The 15,172-nt window shown below is 35.9% G+C and overlaps 1 protein-coding gene across 2 annotated transcripts in view; it reads left to right on the forward strand.

Moving 5' to 3' along the window:
* The window catches only part of LOC107726508 (neuronal PAS domain-containing protein 1-like), a 61,865-nt gene that overhangs the window by 39,693 nt on the left and 7,000 nt on the right, over window positions 1–15,172 (forward strand). For both annotated transcript variants that reach the window (XM_016536119.1, XM_016536120.1), the window contains exons 4-9: window positions 646–713; window positions 2,890–2,979; window positions 11,925–12,099; window positions 12,910–13,022; window positions 14,597–14,793; window positions 15,061–15,167. In XM_016536119.1, coding sequence (XP_016391605.1) covers window positions 646–713; window positions 2,890–2,979; window positions 11,925–12,099; window positions 12,910–13,022; window positions 14,597–14,793; window positions 15,061–15,167 — 750 coding nt within the window. The remainder of the gene's footprint in view (window positions 1–645; window positions 714–2,889; window positions 2,980–11,924; window positions 12,100–12,909; window positions 13,023–14,596; window positions 14,794–15,060; window positions 15,168–15,172) is intronic.

The following is a 15,172-nucleotide window of genomic DNA, read 5'->3' on the forward strand; positions in this document are numbered from 1 at the left end:
ACACACACACACACACACACACACACACACATACACACACACACACGGACATCCTGCTGTGAGTGGATTTCAGCTGGGCTTCCACAGCGGAGATCAGATGCTGGCACGTTTGAAATGCACCACCAATGTCATTTGTAAATTTGTTTGTTTTGTGATGGCAGGCGGCCCAGGACGCTATTGTGTGCTGAGAGTGAATTAGCATGTCTCTGTCGGTGTTATCAGCCCTATAAAACGCAGCTGTTCAGACACTCACTGTCTTTGATAGTTTCTGAAACAGCAGTAAAGAACTGGGAAGGTGTATTAACAGCTGCTTAAAAGCTATTGTCAGCCGTTTCCTCCTGTAGTAACCAAATAGTGTGACTGTCAAGATGTGTTTGATAATATTATAATTTTAGAATTTATGTTAAAGAGGTTGGAATTGTTCTTTATGCTTGTATGTTTATATCATCACAGTGATACTACTTTTTTTTTTTTTAAGTTACATTTAGTGATTAATTGATCTTGTTTAGGTTGTTGTAGGTTTTGTTGAATTAGATATAAAATATAATTTTATAGCTCATTTTACATTTATGCTTCTGTTGAAATGACAAACATGTTTAGCTTTAAATAACTGCTTGAACTAACTTTTTTTTTACTTTTTTGCAGTGAGAAGAACAAGCCATTCGTTGGTCACTGACATATTTGAACAGCACCTGGGAGCTCATCTATTACAGGTAAAAATATGTTTTGTTTATGTACATTTACAGACGTTAATGTTATGAACAATATTCATGTAATGTGCATCTATTTTATGTGACTGTTGAACTCTTAAATTGTTATTTTCTTCATCTTTTGTTTATTAGATGATTTGATATTTTAGGTCTTTTTACACACCATTTAAAAGCTTTGGGTTAACAAGAGAATTTTTTTAAATTAATTTTGTAACTAATACTTATATTCAGCAAGGATGTATTAAATTGATCAGAAGTGGCAGTAAAGACATTTATAATGTTACTAAAGATTTCTATTTCAAATAAATGCTGGTCTTTAAACTTTCTATTCATCAAATAATCCTGCAAAAAAATATTATAAACAGCACAACGGTTGATGATAATATAATTCTTGAGCAGCAAATCAGCGTATTAGAATGATTTATGAAGGATCATGTGACACTAAATGGTCTTTTTACACACCATTTAAAAGCTTTGGGTTAACAAGAGAATTTTTTTTTATTAATTTTGTAACTAATACTTATATTCAGCAAGGATGTATTAAATTGATCAGAAGTGGCAGTAAAGACATTTATAATGTTACTAAAGATTTCTATTTCAAATAAATGCTGGTCTTTAAACTTTCTATTCATCAAATAATCCTGCAAAAAAATATTATAAACAGCACAACGGTTGATGATAATATAATTCTTGAGCAGCAAATCAGCGTATTAGAATGATTTATGAAGGATCATGTGACACTAAAGACTGCAGTAATGATGCAGAAATTTCAGCGGTGCATCAGAAATAAATTATAGATTGTATATTCAGAAAGAAAACAGTTTTTTTAAATTGTAACAATATTCACAGTATTACTAATATATAAATACATATAATGCAGTGGAATGGGGATAAACGCAAACTCTCTCTGATGTTTTATAAAAGTTTAACTTAAGCGCTGCATTTTTACAATGTTTGTAATGTGAGATGCAACAAAAGACACGAGAAGCAAGCGCAATATTCAAAGATGTCTGTCTAATCTGTGTTTATATAGAAAAACAATGGAAAAGTAGCGCAGTGGAATGGAAACACACATTCTGTGTGAACAGCCCCTAATGCAATAACATTCATACATTTTTCATACAGACTGTGTCCAGACTTTTTGGATCCACTTTTGTAAATAATCTGCTTCATTGTTTAAGTTGATCTATGTGCCATAAGCACTAGAATTTGGACATCTGACTTGAAAAGAGCAATTTGTACGAGACAAAAAAAAAATAAAAATGTTATTAGAAGGTTACCTTGAGAAAGTGTTCAGAGACGGACGGCGCTGATAGAAATCAAATGAACACTTCTGAAAATCCTTATGATTCTTTGTCTCGTCCTCTGTCAGTAATAACTAGATAATTGCGATTTATTTCCAGCATTCCCGTCATTCCGGTCCACTCTCATTTGCATAGTGAACTCGTCACTTGCATAAATTACCACCGTCAGTCTCAACTAAAGTGCCCACTCTGCTTCACTTGTGCCTGTGTGTTATTAATATTATTCCTTAAATGAGTCCTTTAATGGGGTGACTGTATGCTTATCATCTGCCAGCCGCTGTTCTGGTCCACCAGAGTTTATTTTGAAGCTGTTGTGGCCTCTCTCTAAATCAATCTGATTCTTCGCTCATGTCGTTTTTGCTTTGATGTCGATGATTGTGTCTACAGCTTGATTCCATATAAATCTTGAGATTTGTTCAGAAGTGTTGTGTTGCTGCTCAGGATTGATTCAGTTAAGTCTGAAACGTCCTTACTTTATATCTCGTGTTTCTGGGATGCTGTACTGGATAAAACAGCATTCACAAGCAGATTTACTTCCATAATGTGACTAAATGAAAGAGGATGATCAATGACGAAGAAAACGTGATTTTATCATTTAAGTATTACGTCATGAAAAGTGGACTCTATTTGAAATAATAGCTAAAATAAAATTGAATAATAAAAAGGGTTTGGTGACAGAAAACGAAAAATGAAGTATTTTAATTACGTTTTACTTGTTATTTTGATGAAAGGTCATTAAAAAAATTAAATAATGACCATTTTGATTTCATATTAATATTAGACATCAGATATATTTTGACTGATTGTGTTGTGTTGTGCAAAACTTTGGCTTTCAGTTAGAACAGACTAATTAGAAATGAATTTTCTCTTTGCAGTCTCTGGATGGATTTGTGTTCGTGGTCAGTCAGGAAGGCCGATTTCTGTATATCTCAGAGACTGTGTCCATCTACCTTGGCCTTTCACAGGTGAGACCAAAACACTTAGAAACTGAAGCATACTTTATGCTTGGGCTGGTAATTGAATATGTTAATTTTGTGCAACTAGTTATTTTGGGAACACCTTACAATAAGGTTTTAATTTGTTAACATTAGATAACCACATTTGGTAACATGAACTTTTTTTTACGTTTTCAATATAAATTTTTTTTTTTGTGTAATAGATTAAATGCAAGGAATGATTTTTGTGTGGATGATCGATGTGTCTATCTTGGACAAATATTTAAATATGCAATTAATGCGATTGATTAATTAGTTGACATATTTTGCAATTCAAATCGGAAATCGATTGACAGGCCTAGTTTATGTTATAAAAGACCTGCATATACTTTCATCTTTGTTCATCTATGATTGTGTTTTTTGTGTATTGTGAATCTCCCCGTGTCCCTGTGCTCATTTCTCCAGCTCTCTTCCCCTCTTGAGCCTCTCGCCTCTCCAGGTGCTTTCTCTCTGTTGATTGTCTGTGGCCTCTTGTACAGGGAATGTTAAGTCCTGGCATTTCACCCAGATGCATAAATAATAACAGTAATTACTCGCACAGCAATCAAAGTGTCGCTCCAGCGAGCCGGGGTCTGTCTCGGGAACAAATCGATAGACATCTTAAAAGCCACATTGATTGTGTGGCAAAAAAGAATACACACACACAAACACACTCTGGCATGGGTGTGAGGGGGGATGGGAGGACAGATAGTGTGTTTAGGAGGGAAAATAGATGTGAATGAGTTCGGCTGGTTGAGGAAAACAAGTGGAATTGTGAGTGGTCAACCCTTTATGGCCGTCTTGCCATTTCATTATTGACAAGCTCAGATTACTGAATACCTGTGCGAGCAGGACACATACTCAAACTAAGCTTTATTTTGTCTTTATTTTTCTAATTTGAACTACCTTCTCAAGGTGCGGTAACCAGGGGCTTTCATCAACTCTATAGGTCACAGTCACATCAAGTGTGCCCATATTTTCAAGTTTTGGATATAAATCGTATTTACTTGCAGTACAAAGTAGTTCATGAGCTTCACATGTATTAAAGAGCTGCTTTGTCGTTGATAAGCGATAGAAGACATTTTCACATTTTGTTTCCTACAATTGAGCCTTCGCAAAGACCCACTCCCCTCTTTATTACTGTTGCTATGTCCGACAAGACATGCCGCTCTCAACCACACATCATGTTCTAATGCTGTGGAAAATACATCGTGGAGCAAAGAGGACACTGACAACACACCGACAGACAAGACAGAGCAGGTTTCTTTTGGTATGAAAAAAAGTCTCAGCTTTCAATGTTTGTCATTTTGTAAGAAATTCAAACGATAAATACCGTTTTGTGGTCAGTGTTGGGGGTAACACATTACAAGTAACGTGAGTTACGTAATCAGATTACTTTTTTAAAAGTAACTAGTAAAGTAACGCATTACTTTTTAATTTAGAAGGAAATATCTGAGTTACTTTTTCAAATAATTAACTCCAGTTACTTTTTCCCCATGTATTGACTGATAGCTCTCGTGTTGCCATGTTGAGCGAAATCGGGAGTAAGTGCAGAGGCGTTGTGTGCACTGTGTGAACATGATCTTACTGTAGTTCCAGACTAAATATGAACATGTATTTACTCATTTCAACTGCACAAAAATAGATTCAGTATTCCTCAAAATGAATAAAAACAGTCAAATGCAAACTCAGAATATTATACAAACCTGCAATAATTAAATATGTTAAATAAGACAAATATCATTTATGTATTTAATCCCATTTTATTAACCAATGTCTTTGCTACTGACCTTCGATGATCCAATTCAATCATACTAAGCAAAAATTACACATTTGTGTTTCATTTTTGTTATTGCTGAATAGTGTTGAACTTTCTTCTCCTGTCATATTCTTCATACAATTTGTTTGAGCTGCGCCCTCTATTGTACAGACGTGAATTTACATTTCCTTCTGCCTGAGGTATATTAATTTCATATTTAGTTTGAAAGGGCTTTTACATTTGTAAAAGAAGACTTTTTATATTTAAAAACAAACAAGTAAGCCCAGCCCAGATTTAAAAAGTAATGCAAAAATAACGTAACGCATTACTTTCCATAAAAAGTAACTAAGTAGCGTAATTAATTATTTTGTAGGGAGTAACACACAATTGTAATGCATTACTTTTAAAAGCAACTTTCCCCAACACTGTTTGTGACTCTACTGTTTGTGATCGCTGTAGTGCCTCAATTCAACTGGCATGTGAACCGATCATCTCTTCCTCTTTACTACTAGTTATAGCATGAAATAAACATGAATGAACATCAGAAGGTATCTTGTTTAAAACACGGAAAGAGACACAATTTTCCAAGTTCAAGTCCACCAATGTTAATCTACTCTCCTTTCTGGTTTGTTTGTCGGACAAAAATGGCAGATTCTGCGTTATGATTGGTCAGATTGCCTGTCAATCAAACTCCTGGCGAAAGGTAAATTGTAAATAAATATCCACATAATCTAGCACTCTTTTTATTTTTTTCTGATTTATATATTTTATTAGTCTTATAACTGTCCTAATGAATCAAGCTGAACAGTTCCAGACTTTTTTTCAAACCCGAATGACTGTTTCAAAAGAGTGATTCATTCATGAATCTGGCATCCCTGTTCCAATTCTGATTTTGTGGAACTGATAGAAAACACACATGACTTGATATATTGTCAGAGAAAATGATTCTCAGGTTGATACGTTATAATCTTCACTAACATTAATATTTATCAGTAATATTTTGCTGGGGCACAGCGTTCTTTCACTGGAGCTTGTTCCCCAGTAAAAAGGGTCTAGTGACATTGGCGGTAACATTAGTGAAATTTTGCTGCAATTTTCACGGGAAAAAATGATCCTTTGTCTATTGTGTAGCGATGTACGAAGCACAGAAGTAATTTTCAAGCAGCTTTCTGTTGATGAAGCAAAATCTGCATGGGGAAACCTTTCAGCCTTACATGAAATTCCAGATTGCATGAGCAGCTAGTAACACTCCAAAGACAAAGGAAAACATAAAATCGTGCCATATAACCCTTTTAAGAAGTGTTTCAACATTGCATCAACTACTGATGAACACAATTTTTATTTGAATTATCAGTCAGTCAGTTATTTTACCATGTATTACTTTTGTTTGTCTTTCAATCACATGCTCAAAATGCTCAAATTCACAAATTCACCAACTTTTTTCATGGTTCTCTGACATTGGTTATGGTCACATGACATGCATGTAAACTAACACTTATTTTAATTTTTTTCAGTAAGTTTATTATTTTGATTCATTTGAAAATTATTTGTTTTCATTTACAATTTTTATTATTTAATTAATTATTAGCTTTTCATTAAACTCATAAAACTCCCTGCAGTTCCTTCACAAACCCAGTTTAGAAAACACTGACGTAATGTTTAATGCACTTCATGTTGTTGAGAACAACAAATTAAATATATTTTCTTCAGTCATTTTTATATCAATATGGTACAAGATTATACTATTTAAATCAATGTGAAAAACAAGATAGGTCAGAAGTAATCTAAAATTAATCTTAAAGTTTTATGATTATATTAACTACAATAGTCCAAATATAAGTACTTATTATAAGTGTACCGTAGTGATCCGGAATAAGACAAAAACGCGGTTTGGAAGATGAATTCATGATGTACTCGCTCATTATATACATTTTGCAAATTTTGAACACAGAAAAAGTTAAATAGTGCTGCTTTAAAAAGTGTTTGAACAGCGTTCCTGTCTGGATCTGTTGAGGTAGGCTGCACGCTAGGTTTTGGAGCATAGCTAATGTATTACCCTATATCTACATTTTAGAATAGTTATAAAATTCTAAAATAGAATTTGTGAAGTCATCAAAATTATCCTAAATTTCAGATGCGTCAAAATCGCCACGATTTGTCTAGATTCCTCTAGTTGTTTTCTTTTGTCAATGTCATACAAACGGTTAAACGGTTGGAGTTATATTGAATATTGCACTCCTCTCAGACAATCAGATTCGAGGACCAGAACTGTTGTATAAAAGATTTATAATATATCATTCTAAAATATAAAATAAACGTGACTTATTTTATCTTTTGTATACAAAAATTATTCCAAGCATTTAAAAAGCCCAAGATCAGAAGGCTTTGAGAATCACAAACATTCAGTTCAGTCAAGTGTGTCCAACTGCTGCCTGGTAGCGTTTACACCGCCACGGTCCTTCACTCCGGCCTCTGTCTGGGTCTCAGAGGTCACGCAGGAGGAAATCCATTAACTGTAAGCATAAGACCCCACTTGTTACCTTGTGTCAGAGGTCATGACACGCCATCGTAGATAGAGCCATCCGTTCTGGTTAATCCCTGTGACCTCTCCAAAGACAGTAGGGTTCCTTAGGCGGATTACGCAGGGTCAGGGACCTTGAGAGCGGGATGATATGCCTGCTTCCAGGCTACTTGCCCTACAGAAGCCACAGCTCCAGGCCTAGATAGAGGTCTAGGAGCTTAGCCTCTCGTCTCCTCTCCACGGCCAAAGCCACAGCATCTGGGAAATGTGGAGGGGCGTATGGGGTGGGAAATTGATCCTGGGCTGATTAGTATGCAGACCCATCACCTTGCCTCCTCATCTCTTCCTCTGCCTCCTCCTCGTCCTCTTCTCTTGCTCCTCTCCCATCAGTCAGTAGCAGACTGAGAGAGTGTTGTGGACAACTGCCCGGACGCCTCATACATATTAAATCCTAGCTATTATTTATATAATGTCTTTCTCTCGCTCACTCTCTCTCTCTTCTTAACCCTCTTCTTAACACTTACCAACAACCTTTTCTTACTTCTATTTCTGCACGTCTTTAGTAAATCCTGACAGTATTATTTTAACACCAAAAGACGGTTTGCGCTGGTGCAAGCTGTTAGTAAATCTGACCCTAAGTATTTTATAAGTCACTTTTGATCAATTTAATACATCCTTGCTAAACAGAAGTATTAATTTCATTCAAACTAAATTCTTACTTCCCCCCCAGATTTTTAAATGGTAGTGTATGGTAGTATATGTGTCTTGCACCATGAGCACTACTGTGTCAAGTTAAACGCAGTTAAACTTAAGCGTCTCGAGACACATGTGTTTTATTCCATTTCACTGCGTCTAGCTAATTTCGAATGCAAGAACGTGTCCTGTGTGAACGGCCTCTGACACACGCTACTACAGGACACCACACTTACTGAGAGCAGCAGCACAGAATAAGTAAAGAGCCGTTCACACAGGACATGTTCTTGTGTTCAAAAACAGCAAGACGGAGAGTAACATTGCAGGTGTCTTGAGACAGGCTTTTCAAAGTTTCACTGTTTTAACTTGACACAGCCTCTTAAAAACACAGCACCTTGGTATAAGACAGTGTGAAATAAATATATGCTGGACATTTTATTTTATTATTATTTTATACGGGTATTTTGAGAAAATTTAAAAGTCCATGGAAGTAAAAAGGATCATATATTCATTCATACTTTAGTACTGGAAAGTAAAGTTTAATCAATTTTAATTTAATTCATAAATAAATAAATACATACTTATTTACTGATATATAACATAATATTTAAATATACTGTTTAAATCAAGAGACTTTTTCTTCGGAGATTTCCTGGTTGTAATAAAACAAATAAAATGGTTATTAGAATATTAGAAAATGTAGGTTAAAACAGCTTTTTACATTAAAATCAATCATATTTTTAAATAAAAATGTAAATAAAAAATATTTTTAAAAAATGGTAAGATGAAGTAGTTTCTTTTTCACACACACACACACACACACACACACACACACACACACACACACACACACACACACACACACAAAGATTTAAAGAACATTTAAATAAATAATCCAGGTTAAATTAAAGAGAATTTTGGGACCAGTTATCCAAGTATATTGAAACTGGTTCCTTAAAATGAATTGTCAGAATGAATGGATTCATTGCGTTACATCAGACATAAAATGCTGTTTTAGACCCAGTAGTCTCTCTTGCATGCCTTTTCACAATTACGTTTATTCTTACAAATCGAGTGTCCTCCACTGGATCCTTTTAACTGATATTTCCCAAAAGCTCCCACATGCACCTTTGGTGTCTTCTTGAGTCCAAACATCTGTGATCCCATCGGCGCTACTCCGACAAGCTAAACAACCCTCTCCAAAGCATTGTAGATCAGATTAAGTTCTTCAAGTCAGACCACCTGTCTGCTGGATTTACCTCCACCTTTACCTCTCAATTAGCCGACACGGGCTTAAAACCCCAGACTCTTCACAATTTATCCCTCATCTGATCCCCAATTACACAGTCCCGCTCTTTACTCCACCGTCTATCCCTCTCCTTTCTGCTCTTCCCTCTGTTTGCATGCAACCTGCCTTGCACACACACATTAGTGTCCTTGACGGCCAGCGGAAAATCCTTTAAAATCCCTCCGTAAATGGATCTAATCCCATAATAAATGGCTTTGTCCCACAGACAAGGGTGTGAGGGAGAAACCAGCCTTTTATCAAGATACTGTAGAATGAAATCTGACCCACACAGATTACTTTTTAATAGATCCGCAGAATACCATTTTTTTCACTCTTACTAGTTGAGCAAAGTAGTAAGGGAATTTATATATACAGTATACACATATGGATACAAGTGTACTCATGTACCCATCAATCCAATTCCTTTCTTTCTTTTGTACAACACAAAAGGAGATGTTTTGCAGAATGACTAGGTTGCTCTTTTTTAATATTCAAATAAAGGTCAATTTTTTTGTTGTTGAAAGTGCCATAAATGTCTGTATGACCATTCCTATATTCTTTTAAAGCCAAGCAAATAAAATTAAAAACTCATAAAAAAATACATCTTAAAGTCAAGTCAAGTCAAGTCACCTTTATTTATATAGCGCTTTTAACAATACAGATTGTGTCAAAGCAACTGAACAGCATTAATTAGGAAAATAGTGTGTCAATAATGCAAAATGACAATAGTAAACACAAATTTTTCAGTTAAAGGCAGTTCATCATTGAATTCAGCGATGTCATCATCCAGCTCAGTTCAGTCTAAATAGTATCTTTGCAATCATTTGCAATCAAATCAACGATATCGCTGGAAATGAAGTGTACCCAACTAAGAAAGCCAGAGGCGACAGCGGCAAGGAACCAAAACTCCATCGGTGACAGAATGGAGAAAAAAACTTGGGAGAAACCAGGCTCAGTCGGGGGCCAGTTCTCCTCTGACCAGACAAACCAGCAGTTCAATTTCAGGCTGCAGCAAAGTCACATTGTGCAGAGGAATCATCTGGTTCCTGTGGTCTTGTCCCGGTGGCCATCTAGGAGACAAGGTCTGCACAAGACTAAATAATGATCTGAGATATCATCGCTTGGCTGCATAATTTCAACACCATCAACATCAATTCCATGTGACAGTATTAAATCTAGAGTATGATTTCGACAATGAGTAGGTCCTGAGACATGTTGTCTAACCCCAATAGAGTTCAGAATGTCTATGAATGCTGATCCCAATGCATCTTTTTCATTATCAACGTGGATATTAAAATCACCAACAATTAAAACTTTATCTGCAGCCAGCACTAACTTGGATATAAAATCAGCACATTCTTTAATAAAGTCTGTATGGTGCCCTGGTGACCTGTGTACAATAGTCAGTACAAACGACACAGGGGATTTATCATTAACACTTGTTTCTCTGGACAATGTTATATGAAGCACCATTACTTCAAACGAGTTATACTTGAAGCCCGCCTTCTGAGAAATACTGAAAACATTGTTATAAATTGAAGCAACACCTCCCCCTTTACCTTTTGGACGCGGCTCATGTTTATAACAGTAATCTTGGGGTGTAGACTCATTTAAAATAATGTAATCAATCAGGTTTTAGCCAGGTTTCTGTCAAACCTAAAGAAATTAATACAATTATTTCCTCTGTCGCGACTGCCAAATATCCTTCCTGCTTGTGATTTAAAAATATATATCATCATATTGTAAAGGACAGTGGTTATCAACTCAGAAAGCCTCAAAATGATAAAAAAAACATTATCTGAATGATTAAATAAAAAATCAAAATATGCATTAAAATAAGTTGATGCAAGATATTTTGTATATTTCTTTGGATATTAAGGTTGACCTCCAAAAACTCTTTTTTTTTTAATAAATACTTTTTTTCCCTAATTTCTCAAAGCTATAAAAATCCTTATTCTTAGTTCGTTTCCAGTAAATCATAAACAACTGGGAGAGTCATATAAATTCAATGGCTGAAAAGAGTGGGAAGCTTAAAAATGAAAAATTACTCCGTAAACTTAGATCGAAATTTACAGAAACTATGAATGTTGGGCATTCAGATATTGTAGTGAATGAGGGGCCTTGGAGCCAAAACGGTTGAGAACTACTGGTTTAGAATGGTCTGTGTTTTTTGTCCCTTTGAATCTTGACCATCTTGGTCCACGTGCACTTTTGTTTGCATAAAAAAAGCTTTAAAAAAGCAGCTTGGACATGCGTTTGTTTTTCACAAAAGAAGGAAAACCATACAGATTTGCAAAGATTTGTAACATTGTTATATCTATACATGGTCGGTTATGAAGCTCACCTGTTTTTGAGTTTCTTATTCATTTTGTAAAATGCAGCAGGTAGAATATTCAGTCTAGGTCATGGAACGCTATAATTAATGTTTTATGTGTAGCATTGCTTTTATCTCTCTCTCTGATGTTTGCTTCCCCCAGTGTAAGGTTTTAGTAGTGTGTGCGTTTGTACACTTACACATTACAAATGTAGGAATAGCTATAAACGAGCTTGTGTTTTTCAAGGTCTCTCATTGGCTGTTAGCCAATATGTTGTGATCTATGTCATGTTTCTTATATGAATGTTATTCTATATTGATCTGTGTGCATGTGTATTTATGTGTGTATCCGCATGCTCAGGTTGAGTTGACTGGAAGTAGCGTATTCGATTACATCCACCCTGCGGATCATGTTGAGATGGCAGAGCGTCTTGGCATTAGGCCACACCTCTGGGCAGAGGCAGGCTGTCAAACGTCCCATGAGAGCGCTTCAAACTCCGCCTCCACATCCTCACTGGCAGGCACTCCAGACCCAGGTAACACGCCTTCAGAGGTCTAGCTTTATTCATCTATAATTTTTCCTCAATGTCTTGTGTCTCCTTTGACATAAATAGTTCAAATAGATACACAAAAATTATACTGTAACTTTCAGAACTCAAAACCTAAGATCAAACTATGCTGCTGGAATAACTTTTTGTCATCAATAAGATACATGCATTAAAACGACCACCCACATACACTATTTGGTGTTGGCACACCAATGCCTTTCAGATCTTGTGCTGATCCAGGGCAGAACACCAGCCGCTCTGCAGGAAAATGCTGTTTCTCATTTTTAAAGAGGATATTTGCATTGAAGGCTTGAAGCACCGCAGCAAAAACCGCTTGTTTCATCCTAAGGGTCAGAGTGGAGGGTGGAAAATGATAATGAAAATGAAAATATGACTGCTTTTGGTGAACAAAAAAATTATAACTGGGCCACAGGTAAAAATAAAATGATACTGAAAATTACGAGATCATATAAATTTACATAAATTCACCAAAACACAAAATACGATTTTCCATATGTGTTGACTGTCTAACTCAGATGTATCCAATACCTGTTCCTGGAGGGCCACTGTCCTGCAAAGTTTAGCTCCAACACTAATTAAACACACCTGAATCAGTTAATCAGTCTTCAGAATTTTTTAGGCAAGTGTGTTGGAGCTAAAATCTGCAGGACATTGGCCCTCCAGGAGGAGGATTGTACACCCCTGGTCTAGCTGTTAATTTTTGTTGTCATATATCCGTGGATAGTGAAATATTGTTCAAAGGGTGGATATCTTTGTGATGTGTGTTTTCTCCTGTAGTACCATCTAGTCCCTGTTCTCCAGTCAGTGAGTTATCGGAACGTGGATTCTTCATCAGGATGAAATCCACCCTCACCAAGCGTGGCCTCCACGTTAAATCCTCAGGCTATAAGGTGAGTCCTTGATTGGAGACGTACCGTCTCGTGTGTTAAATTGTAGCACAAATTTTAAGAATTTTCTTCTGTAGTCTTAAGGCATGTGTACACAAATACATGTTCAGTGCGAAAATTCTGTATGATAAACATTTGAATTTGAATAAATAGAAGGTAATTGTGATTTTTTATCTCAAAATTGTGACTTTTTTTCTTGTAATTGCGAGTTTACATCTCGCAATTCTGACTTTCTCAGAATTGCGTGATACAAACTCGTAATTTTAAGAAATTAAAAGTCAATTATGGGTCAGTTGCAGAATTGCCTTTTTTTCTCAGAATTGCATGATATAAACTCGCAATTCTGACTTTTCTCGCAATTGTGTTTACATCTCGCAATTCTGACTTTTTTTCTCAGAATTGCATGATATAAACTCGCAATTCTGACTTTTCTCGCAATTGTGTTTACATCTCGCAATTCTGACTTTTTTTCTCAGAATTGCATTATACAAACTCACAATTCTGAGAAATTAAAAGTCAATTCTGAGTCAATTGCAGAATTGCCTTTTCTCAGAATTGCGTGATATAAACTCACAATTCGGACTTTTCTCGCAATTGCGAGTTTACATCTCGCAATTGCGAGTTTACATCTCGCAATTCTGACTTTTTCCTCAGAATTGCATTATACAAACTCACAATTCTGAGAAATTAAAAGTCAATTCTGAGTCAATTGCATAATTGCCTTTTCTCAGAATTGCATGATATAAACTCGCAATTCGTACTTTTCTCGCGATTACGAGCTTACATATCACAATTCTGACTTTTCTCAGAATTGCGAGTTTGTATCTCACAGTTCTGACTTTTTTCTTGCAATTACAAGTTTATACCTAGCAATTCTGACTTTGTTTCTCAGAATTGTGAGATATAAACTCACAAGACCAATTCTGAGGGGAAAAAAGGACTGATATTTTCTCAGAATTGTGAGTTTACAGTATTTAAACACACAGTTACAGTATTACAGTATTACAGTATTAAATCACAATTCTGATTTAATAACTCACAATGGCGTGTTATAAAGTCAAAATTGCAAGATATACACTAGCAATTCTGAGAAAATATCAGTCCTATTTTCCAAATTGCAAGATATAAATGTTATCTCGCAGTTCTGACTTCATTTCTCAAAATAGTTTCTAATTCGCAATTTTTTCTTACAATTATTGCGAGTTCACATTCTTTGCTGACTTTTTTCCTCATAATTGCAAGATGGGAACTCGCAATTGTAAGAAAAAAGTCAGAATTGTGAGATAAAAAGTCACAATTACCTTTTTTTTTAATTCAGTGGCAGAAACAGGCTTCCATAGTTATTGCATCCTTTTAGACCAGCACAAAGAGTCACATGCCTTCAAAGTGTCAGATTTTTTACGAAGAGGTGTTTTAATGTCTTTCATTGAATTGTGAATAATACTAGCCAACCATTTAGTAGGGGGCTCATGGAACATGGTTGGTAAACGCTGGACTAGCATATTAGCATTTACCCATTTTTTTTTTTTATAATTGAATGATTTCAAAACTGAACTGCTTATTTAATTTCTTATCAGGTGATTCATGTGACAGGTCGGATTCGGTGTCGGCCAGCCCTGGCGCCAGGCTCCTCCCGCCCCTTGCATCGACCGATGGGATTAGTTGCTCTGGCTCACACGCTTCCACCCTCCATGCTCAATGAGGTGCGCATGGAAAGTCAAATGTTTGTCTTCAGAGTCAACATGGACCTGCAGGTCACCTACTGTGAGAACAGGTAAAGTCCCAGCATGCCTCAGTCTCAGTTACAATATATTCTGCTACCTTTGCCATAGTGTTTGCCCATTATTGGTGTAAATGATAACTCGTACCAAATATGTGTTATCGCATCAACACTACGTCTCAAGCCTGTGGAATAGAATTACACTACATGGCTGACAGAATGATTAAAAAATTAGATAAAAATTTACATGCACTCAAGCTAAAAACTCATTGTGTTACAGACAATGTCACTCTTATATGTGTACTTGTCTGGATTTTGTAGGATTTCAGAGTATATGGACCTGAGCCAAGCTGAGGTGGTTGGACGTACCTGCTACCACTTCATCCATGCAGAAGACCTGGACACCATCAGGCAGAGCCATGAAGACTGTAAG

This window comes from Sinocyclocheilus rhinocerous, unplaced genomic scaffold (assembly GCF_001515625.1).
Source record: "Sinocyclocheilus rhinocerous isolate Xijiao unplaced genomic scaffold, SAMN03320098_v1.1 scaffold2985, whole genome shotgun sequence".
Taxonomy (NCBI): domain Eukaryota; kingdom Metazoa; phylum Chordata; class Actinopteri; order Cypriniformes; family Cyprinidae; genus Sinocyclocheilus; species Sinocyclocheilus rhinocerous.